Here is a 10,835-nt window from a genome sequence, read left to right as displayed (position 1 = left end):
ATTTGTTGGACATTACAGGGGAGTTGATTCCAGTCACTGCATCTAGAGACTATGGAAAGAACTTGGATGCCTCAGTTACGGGGCTCATCTATAGATGATTTTGAGGATATCGTGGCAGTTTATACCTGTTTTGATAAGCCTTAATGCTTTAGCTTGGTTGTCATTGTCACGTTTTATGGATGAGTTGCAGATCCGCAATGACTCAGCATTAACCATGGTAACCCACGCGCTGAACAGGAACTTCCGAGCATGCGTACTTCGCTGTGCGGCAAAAACACACGGAAGTGCCCTTTTTTCCGCCACAAATCAACGTCACACCAGCGATTCTATTTTATCATTTCTCCGTACCAAATGCCTGCCAGTTGCTGCGCTATCGACTGCAGTAATCGTGGGCCTGGGGAAAATCACCATAAGTTCTTTCGAATTCCGAAAGAGGAAGATGTTCGTAAGAAATGGATTTTTGTCATTCGCCGCAAAGACTGGACACCAACCGAATATTCCCGCATTTGCAACGATCATTTTCAGAAAGGTATGGCAAGATATATTTTATCTTTTGACTTGATGGTACATTCCTTTCGTCATCTAAAAGGTAGATATTTTCATAAAATAAAGAAGGTCTGGTAACAAAATTTGTGACCTAGATCATATGGCGTTCAAACTTACGTGACTCCTAAGTTGGTATCTCATAAACATCTTTGCTAGCTGGGCCCGTGGCTACGGTAGAGTGTTAGGAACTGAAGAACATTATGTATAATTGTATTTAACTTATGTTTGTTATGACGCAGCTTTAATTACATATAATCAATTCTTTTACTGTTTTGGCTCGCCTCATAGATCAAGGTTGGGTAAATGGATTTTTATTTTGATCTACCTGGTATTTTAGAATTAAATGTACGTTTGTCTTAAGACTTTCTTATAAATTTTGCATTTTCTTTTACTTACAAAGGTCGTCCCTCAAAGGATCCAAATGATGTGGACTATGTGCCAAGTCTGTTTTCCTTCAAAACAGAGAATACTGCTACCACAACACAGAGTATAAACAGACAGAACCGTTTGAAAGAGAGGCAAGAGCGCAGTGAAGCTGCATCAGCTCTTCTGTCTATTGCTAGTGTAAGTTCTCACTGATGTTTCATGGAATACCTTTTAGTTTAGTGTAAGTAAAATGATACTTTACATACTATAGTAATCTTCCAGGGTTGGGCCGTGTGCTTTTAGCTCCTAAATTTGAAAAAAGACCACATTTTCAAATATAGTGGAACATCTTAACATTGTGCTGTACGGGCCAGTGTGGTTGTACCTCTGGGTTTTTTTAAATTTTTACATAAGGGCCCATGTCAGAAAATCCCTGGAGTGAACCCTGATCTTCTCACAGTTACTTGTTTTCTTGAACATGTTGAAGATAATTTTGTACTGTTTAAATTTAAAATACACATATTATGTTAAAATAATACAATTGTAAAGTATGTTGTTTTTTGTCAACAAATATTTGATTGTAAAAGACAGTATGTGTGTCAAAAAAGAGTTTGATAATGTGCATAATTACAAAGCATGTCTGTGCTAAGTTGTAAAGACTTATATTGGTTCTGCAGATTGATGATGATAACAGCCCTGTCAGTGTGAGTGTCCAGACTGATCCAATGATGACAGCTCGATCTTGCTATCCTGCATCATCGCAGTCTAACATACAGAACTGCGAGATGGAAGAACTGCTTTCCTGAAAAGAATATGCCTTGCGACTTGAGATGACAAACTGTGTCCAGGAGAAGTACATCAGCACATTGGAAAAGCAAGTTGACCTCACACAGACCCTAGTTCAGTCCTTACAAGTTGACATATGTAAATTGAAGAAAACTGTATCAGAACTTAAAGTTGAAAATACCAGAGTATGCTGCATGAAGAACATTAAAAATACTAATGACAAACAGTTATCATTTTATACAGGTCTACAGGATGTTAGTGTATTTATGGACATTTGCAGCGAGACTTCTCATCACGTCAATAGGAAGAAGAACAAGCTTTCTGCTGAGGATGAACTCCTAAATCTGATGAAATTGAGGAAGAATTTATGTCATGCAGGACTTGGCATACAGGTTTGGTATATCGAAGTCATCAGGCATTGCATCCACCTTGAAAGTCTAGTGAAGTGGCCTGATACTATTTAAATGCACCTACCCAAGTGTTTCCGCGACAATATTTTCAGAAGAGTAAGAGGCATCATTGACTCTACAGAAATATTCATCAAGAGAGCCATTAACAACAAAGCCAGATCCCAGCCTTACTCAAGGTACAAGCAGCACAACACAGTGAAGTTCCTTATTGGTATCAGTCCATCAGGAGCCATCATCTTTCTATCCCCTGTATGGGGTGGACGAGCCAGTGACAAGATCATAAATCTCACAAGTGGCATCATTGACAAGTTTGTGCCAGGTACACATGAAACAATGGTATTTGTAAAATAATGTGTATATATGTTTTATTTCCTGATATAGTTTTATTCGCGAGGAAGTTTGAATTTTATCAATGTTGCATATAGATGGTTTTAGCAAGATTTCATAAAATTATTAGTGCAAATGTTCCAAGGAATCTTAAATAAATTTTGATTACATTCTTGGCATAGTACATTTTAAAATATGGTGTGTATTTGTACATGTATACATGTAGGCAGTAATTATCATATAACTAAAAGTGGTATACATTTCTACAGGTGATGTTGTTCTAGCTGACAGGGGCTTTTTCATCAACACTGAATTAGCAACTCGAGGGGCACAGCTTATGGTACCAACGTACACAAAAGGCAAGAACCAGCTGTCTAGACAAGAAGTTGAAACATCCAGATTATATTCAAATGTGAGGATACTTGTAGAGCGAATGATTAACCGTTTGAAAGACTGGGGTGTGATGAAAGGTCCTCTCCCTATCACACGTTTGTCAAGAAAGCGAACACTACAGCAGAGACCACTGTTGGAAAGATGATCCAAGTATGCGCAGCTCTTGTGAACCTGTGTCCTCCAATACTAGAATAGTGGTCTACATGGTATACCTGATGTATATAACATAAGAATTGGTAATGAAGTTACGCTGAGTAAGTGGATCAATTTCAGTTGACATGATAAACTTAATTGATCCGAGTACTATTGCTATGTTCTATATCCTTGTTCTGCTAAGTAAATTTTGAACAAGTAAATTACCGGTACATGGTAAACACCTTTTGATATAAAAAAAGGAACTGTTGATGTTATCAAGATTTATTAATGTACAGATATATTCAGCTTTTTGTCTTAATAATTCACTTATCATGACAGGTGAATTATATACGCACTGAAGCACATGTGAGTGAGTGAGTTAAAATTTAACGTCGCATCATCATTATTCCAGCCAGCCATATAGCGACTGAAGCACATGTAATATGTGTGGCGTCTCCTTGGGTAAGTGACTTTGTTTGAAATGTTCCTCTCTTCACCTAGCAGTGAATGGTTACCCGGTACGATGAGAAGGCAATAGTGGTTGTTTACCTTCTATCGACTAAAAGGCAGCTTGGGTTGTATACTCCCCAAGGAGCTGAGAATGATTCTTGAGTGCACATTGACCCAGTGACCGGGGTAATAGCGCTTTGAGCATGCCCCTGAGTGGTGTGGAATATGTGCAATATAAATAGCATATTATTATTATAATTGTTTATCACATATAAACAAACTAAGAAATGAGATGTATATACCTGCTGCATATCACTCTTTCCACACAAGTGCTATAACTTAAGTGCTTACAAACACAAGTATTGATGTGTGATGTGTAACAATTAGTTCATGAACATCTGAACATGATGAAGACTGGGGATATTGGGAGACAAATGAAAAAAAATTGATTGATGAAGTTTTAGATTTAATCTAATGTACTTTGGCCTTGTTGGCTCAGCAACATTAAAATGTATTATGTACATTTGTTTGTTTGTTGTTTAACTCTGCAATCAGGAATATTCCAGCCATATAACGGTGGTCTGTAAATAATTGAGTCTGGACTAGACAATCCAGTGATTGACATCATGAGCATCTACCCACGCAATTGGGATACGATGACATAGTTCAAACACATCAGCAAGCCTGACCACCCGATCCCCGTTAGTCGCTTCTTACGAGAAGCATTGATGTACATACATTGTATTGTATTATTCTTACTTTATGCAGTGACGCCTTTCTCTGGATACTTGGTGAGCATGGTTCATTTTATGGCCATGTGCTCTAGTCAGTAGTTCAGGTAAAACAATTCTCAAAAAGTAGAAATCTAATTTCACTTTCAATGAGTTCCAAAATGTAGTGTCTTTTATGACACGTTCAATATGGATACCCTTTCTGGACCAGACAACAAAGTCACAATAATTCATATCACAGACATGTAACTGTCCTTGCACCTGATGATAATAATTGTGGCTAGATTGAAGAGAGTTTATACAAACAGGATAATATTTTACATGAGGTTTTAGATAGAAATGATTATCACAAATTTCACAAGGATGCTGGTCTCTGTATTTAAAGAGACACTTAACCTCCACAAGGCCCCCACCACAACAGTCACATGTCACACATGAGTCAGGTGTAGCACCTAAGTGGGGGAAATCTGGGTTGATGACAAAACAAGATTTCTGTAAGACAAGGTTGGTATGACCAGACATCATAATAGTTTTATATTGATCAAGAGCGTCTTTTTCATGGTCCAAACCCCACTCACTGGGAGCATACACACTAGCTTGGTCATGTTTATTACTGTCAGAGTCAGTAGTTTGATCGTATTGCATTATCTTTTTCAATAATGAAACCTGACAGGGTTTATACTGAAAATGATAAATACCCCCAAAATTAGAGGCAGTTAAACGTCCTATTCTGTACTCAAACCAGGTAACTGATCCACTCTGACAGATGGTTTCTTTCTCCAACACTGCAACCCTGACAAGGATAGGTTCTAGTCATTTAACGCCTTTGACACTAAACTTATAAGGTTATTACAATTTACGTAAAAAGATATTACATTTTACCGCAAGTTGAGATTATTACAATTTACGTCATTTTTATTACAATTTGCGTATTACAGTTTACGTCAAATTTTATTACAATTTACGTTGTTATTACAATTTACGTCAAAATTATTACAATTTGCTGCAAGTATTACAATTTACCTTTTTATTACAATTTACGTAGTAACAGGCCGTATGCCTCATTTAATATCCACATTTTTAACTGACAGACAATTTCAAGTCCGCTTGGCCTGATTTAACAGATGGATCACCTTTCGTGGATGATTTTAACATATCTTGTCGTGGTAAAAATATGCATTCATTTGAAAGACAATTACAATTAGGTCTTAATAATATTAAAAAATGGTCACTGGTAAATGGCTTTATTTTTTTTAATTGTATACGTTTTTGTCGCAAATATAGGCCACATCAAGACCCTGTACTATATTACAATGGCACACCTATCAAAATTGTAAAGGAAGCAAAATTCCTGGGACTTATTTTTGGTAGCCATTTTACATTTAAACACTTATATACCTCAAAACTTGAATGCCTGAAGGCACTTGACTTCTAAAAAGTCGTTTCAAATTCAAAGTGGGGAGGTGATCAGAAGACCCTCCTTCAACTATATAGATCTCTCATCCGTTCAAAACTGGAGTATGGCTCCATAGTTTATGGGGGAGTATGCAAAAACAATCTTAACATACTTGATTCTATACATCACGAAGGACTACGGCTCTACCTTGGATCCTTCAGAACTTCTCCCATTCACAGTTTATATGTAGAGGCCGACGAACCAGCACTTAAACTCCGACGTCTGAAACTATCATTACAGTGTATCACCAAATTATCTTCAAATCAGTCAAATCCTGCATACGATTGCGTTTTTCATCCCCTATATGAAGAACTTTACCAAAAGAAATATTATCTTATTCCCCCTCTTGGAATAAGGGAAAACTGCAATTGCTGAGGTGAATATACACTTTGAAAATATTCTCCTTGCCGCCTTCTGTCTTCACCTCCTTGGCAACTGATAAAACCAGAGGTAGACCTGACATTAACAAAACTAAAGAAATCACAAACTAATCCACTAATTTATCAGCAAGAATACCATCAACTGAGAAATAAATATGATACATACCAATCTATATTTTCAGATTGATCCAAGGATGGTGACGCAGTGTCTAGCGCAACTATCATTGGATCCAGAACAATATCGTTCAGGTTGCCACATGACAGTTCACATGGCAGTTCAATTTTCACGGCGGAATCACACACCATCTAAACAGCTCTTAAACATATTAACACTCAATTTCAGCATAAGCAGTTCATGATATTTTCAGACCCTCTTTCGTGTCCAGAACGCATCCACTTTTACTCGAAATTGTCGAATTTTATAATGATCTAGCTACTGGCCAATACGACATCGCTTTATGTTGGTTACCCAGCCATGCTAGAATCGTTGGTAACACAACAAATCTGTGACACCACTTCTAATCCCCTAAAGTGATATTAAACCCGTGGTTAGATCGTACATCAGAGACCTAATGCAAAAGAAGTGGGACACCCAAGTAGGTATTAATAAATTACATGAACTTAAACCAATTATCAGTTACACCTACTTGGGTGGTCAATCCAGAATTAACGAGGTGATAATTTGACGATGTCGTATTGGCCATTCACGCTACACTCATGAATATTTATTAACAGGTGATGATCCTCCATTCTGCATCCCTTGTGATGAAAGAATCACTGTCAAGCATGTCCTGCTTGATTGTATTGATCTTTCCATCACAAGGGTTCAATATTTCAAATCATCATCTGTTAAGGTTTTTTTTACAATTATCAACTCTCGTTTAATTATAGTTTTTTAAAGGATATTGAATTGTTTAATTATTGTATAAAAACTATGTTTTAAATTTGATAGATTAAATTAACACCTGCGATTGTTAGTGGCTATATCCTCGAAGGGGGTTAAAGTACAGTAAAATTATTGTCCACCGGAGAGGATACATAGGTTCCATTTCTTTCAAAGTAAATTTGTAGCTATCACATTGTAATCGTAGTATATTTGTTCGTTTTAACTGGTGGTTAATACTGGCTACAATCGACAGCAACTGAAGGGATGGTGTAAATCCTGCTGTGGTGGCCTAACTTTGGTTGCTGGCGATATGTAACCCTTTTTTATATTGTGTTGTTGAATTGTAGTTTATTCTTTTATATATTACTCTGAAACTAGTTTTAAATAAATCTGTGATATTCTAGTTTTTGTACTCTCCTGGTGACAGGTATTTTACAAGTAGGAATTTCTTTGCTATCAAATGTCTGACTATATCTCGTCACGATATGGTAGTGATATTGCCGATGTGACGTTAAATTTTAACTCACTCACTCAAACTGAGAACAGGGTCCACATTCAAGTGACAAAACTATGTTCCGTTTTTGAGATATATTATGCAAGATAGGTAGGGAATTGTTTTATTGTGAGGTGAAACTACAGAAAATACACCAATGTTTGGCAATGAAAGTAGGCGTCTAGTAATCAACACACCACTGTGACAGTCATGAATCACGTGACCTCGGGCAGCATGTGCAAAGGGTTTTATGACTCGGTTTATAGAAGACGCATGTTCATTTCGCAAGATCCGTAGGGTTATAACTGACAAAACTGATTACAGCAAAGTCTTTTGGACATCATTAAGGAGTGGTCAAGCAGGTTACGTGTGTCCAGACATACTGTTAGTATTGATCAGTGGTTCAATTATTGCAAAGAAGTGTTAAGTTCTACGGATAGTTATGAGGATGATGATAATACAGCCAATAATTTCGATTCGTTGACTCGATCTATTCTTGATGTCGCTATAAACAAGAGAATAGTGATGCTATCACGGGACTGAAATTGGGTAGGTCTCCTAGAAATGATGGACTGAAATGTTTAAAGGAACCCGGGATATATTAATACCATTTATTACTTGCCCGTGAAGAGATCGTCCGTTTAATAGACATACAGCTGTATTACACATTGTGTAATACCAAAACGCGTGCTTATGTACTCTCGGAACACGTTTCACGAACAAATATTGAAAGCTCTTAACATCCCTTGGCTTGTTCAACGACATTGCATTGCGGAGTTGATAGATCTCTGTGAGGAGCTTATGCACACTCGATGACCCCAGCAACCTTGTTGTTAGGCTGACGTCACATGCCATTGTTTCGCCGATGGATCGTGCAACAAAATTCCACAATTTACGTCATCGGGTATTGCGACGTGATTGTAAACTTTGAGGCCCGTTCCACAAGGCGATCGTATTGTAGCGCAACGACAGTCATTAGGCTAAGTAAAAGTATGTGAGTTGCGATAGTCTTAGCCCTACGATAATTTTGTGGAACGGACGCCTGAAGTCTAAAGGTGGACCGTTTTATGGTATTAAATTCATACGTTTCAACTTTTGACGTGTTTGAAGTATTATTCTGTTAAACTCAATTGGACTATGCCGTGGATCGTGTAGGTGTCAGCCTATTCATACTCAACAGCATATTTCTAAAAACGTTATAAATGGCAAGTAATAAATAAAATACTAAACTCGCTCCCGTGTAAAACCAATTTTATGAAACGAGTGAATAGTTGTGGTATATGACGAGCCAAAGCGAGTCAGATACCACAACTATTCACGAGTAGCATTCAAATTGGTATTACACGGGAGCTCGTTTAGTATTCTATATTAATGACTCTATTGTTTGATGTTATGTTTGACTTGGCATCCTTCCCTTCTGGCTGGTCTCGGAGTGTGATTGCTCTTCTGCATTAGACAGGTAACATGGGCATGCCATCAAACTAGAGTTGCTTAACAATATTGAGTATCTTTAGTAAAGTCTACATTTCCATTTTAAACTCAAGATTACGTTGTTGTTTTTTCAGCGAGGTTTATGATAAATTGCATGTAGTTAAATCGCAGGAAGGGTTTCGCGCCCGATACTCGATAACAGAAACCGTGTGCGAAATACGCTTCAGTCGGAAAGCGCACGTAAAATCTCCTAGTGTAAGTAAGTAAGTAAGATAACAGATAATACGTTTATTCTCCTGTCAATTATTGAACGATATTTAGGTATGAAGAGGTAAGATGTATGTTCTGTTTGTAGACTTCAACAAAGCGTTCGACAGCATCAACAGTCCGAAAATGGAGTTTCACCTAAAATGTATAAAAATATTCGGTCTATTTATAAGTGTGTCTCTTGTTGCATATCACCGTGGAGTCCGCCAAGGATGCATTCTTAGTCCATTTTTATTCAATTTATTTATAAATGATTTTGCAAAAGATGTTGACTCGCGATGTTCACCCGGAGTTCAGGTCCATCCCGATTTTTTTACATCAAATTGTCTTGCTGTTTGCTGATGACATTACCCTCATTGCTGACACTGTCTGTGGTCTACATGACTACAGGCTAAAACAGTTTTGTTTTGTGTTTTAAAGTCACTTAGGAATCTAGAACCATATGACTAAGATAAAAAAAAAATAATATTTAATGCTAAAGTGACGCCGTTTGTATTTTATACGGAGCGGAAATCTGGGTAGTAGATAATTATAAGGAAATTGAATCTGTCTATTTGCTAGCTTGTAAATAGTTTTAGCGGTTAAAGCCCCACCCTGACTATATGTTCAGTTTCGAACAGTGACAATGTAAACAAAATCGAGTGTCGGGGGGTTCAAAACCGTACGTTAATGAGATGATCAAACTTTGTACCAACTTGAATGACAAATGACAAATGGCTCCATATATAGATATAAATCAATAAATATTCTGTAGTTTTATCATAAAAAATCGAATCACAGCGGGCGGAGCTTATTGGATGTTGCGCTATAAATAGCAAAGCACATGGTCAGGTGTAGAAGTGACACATTCGATGCATTTGTGTTCAAAGTGTGTTATGGTGTAAATATTTACGACAGAACCCCAGCACAATAGCAGTTTCGGGTCATGTAACAGTAACGATACATAAATACGAAAATGATGTTAGTTGCGTAAGTATTGGCGACAAGATTCTTTCAGTTCAGTCCGAAAAGTACACATATTTGTTTAGTTTTGGTCACTAGCATTCAACAGTTAGACCTATACCACACAATAATGAGATCATATTTATAAAACTTTAATTATTACACAGATTTTCCAAGTAGTGTTTAGGAAGATTCCAAGACACCAGAAGTTGAGCCAATATTTCTTAGCTTGACTACACTATATGAATATGTCACTTGTATCAACATAACAATGCACATAAGTGACTGATAAATAATAAACGAAATAAACCAGATGTTTTGACCGACATTAGACCTATCTAGATAAATTGTACTGACGATAAACTAAAACTCCAATACACATATTCCAAGACAAATTTAATTATGTATTTCCTTTTCTTTCATATAATTTTCACATCATTGATCATTAGATCCACATGTGTCACATTTATTTTTGCTCGGTGGATTTGGATGCGCTTCGCGTACAAGTTTTAAACACACAATCTGGCATCACTTCCCTTTGTCCACACCAATCTTTCATCTGCTGCTACGTTTAATATCCGTTCTTCAAGTCCGAGTATCGAGGATCTCTCCAAATTGTATTTGATTTAACTACTGGTAAAGTTAGGTCGGCAATGAGTCGTTTCCGTTGCAGCTCAAATTCTTTACATGTGGAAGCGACCCGTGAAGATCCGGGGTAGAATATGTCTCCAGCAACCCACGCTTGCCGTAAAAGTTGACTATGCTTGTCGTAAGAGGCGACTAACGGGATCGGGTGGTTAGGCTCGCGTCGCTGGCTTGGTTGATGCATGTCATCG

The 10,835-nt window shown here is 37.3% G+C and overlaps 1 protein-coding gene across 1 annotated transcript; it reads left to right on the top strand.

The window, feature by feature from the left end:
* Window positions 1-351: 351 nt before the first annotated feature.
* Window positions 352-4,957, top strand: LOC139457321 (peroxynitrite isomerase THAP4-like). Its single transcript, XM_071238729.1, has 5 exons — window positions 352-529; window positions 947-1,110; window positions 1,590-1,616; window positions 2,178-2,427; window positions 4,911-4,957. Exons 1-5 carry the CDS (start codon window positions 352-354, stop codon window positions 4,955-4,957), a joined length of 666 nt encoding a protein of 221 aa, XP_071094830.1.
* Window positions 4,958-10,835: the final 5,878 nt, after the last annotated feature.

This window comes from Haliotis cracherodii, unplaced genomic scaffold, assembly GCF_022045235.1.
Source record: "Haliotis cracherodii isolate W230 unplaced genomic scaffold, xgHalCrac1.p SCAF_12, whole genome shotgun sequence".
In the NCBI taxonomy this organism is placed as follows: Eukaryota; Metazoa; Mollusca; class Gastropoda; order Lepetellida; family Haliotidae; genus Haliotis; species Haliotis cracherodii.
This window is presented reverse-complemented; position numbering and strand designations above follow the sequence as displayed.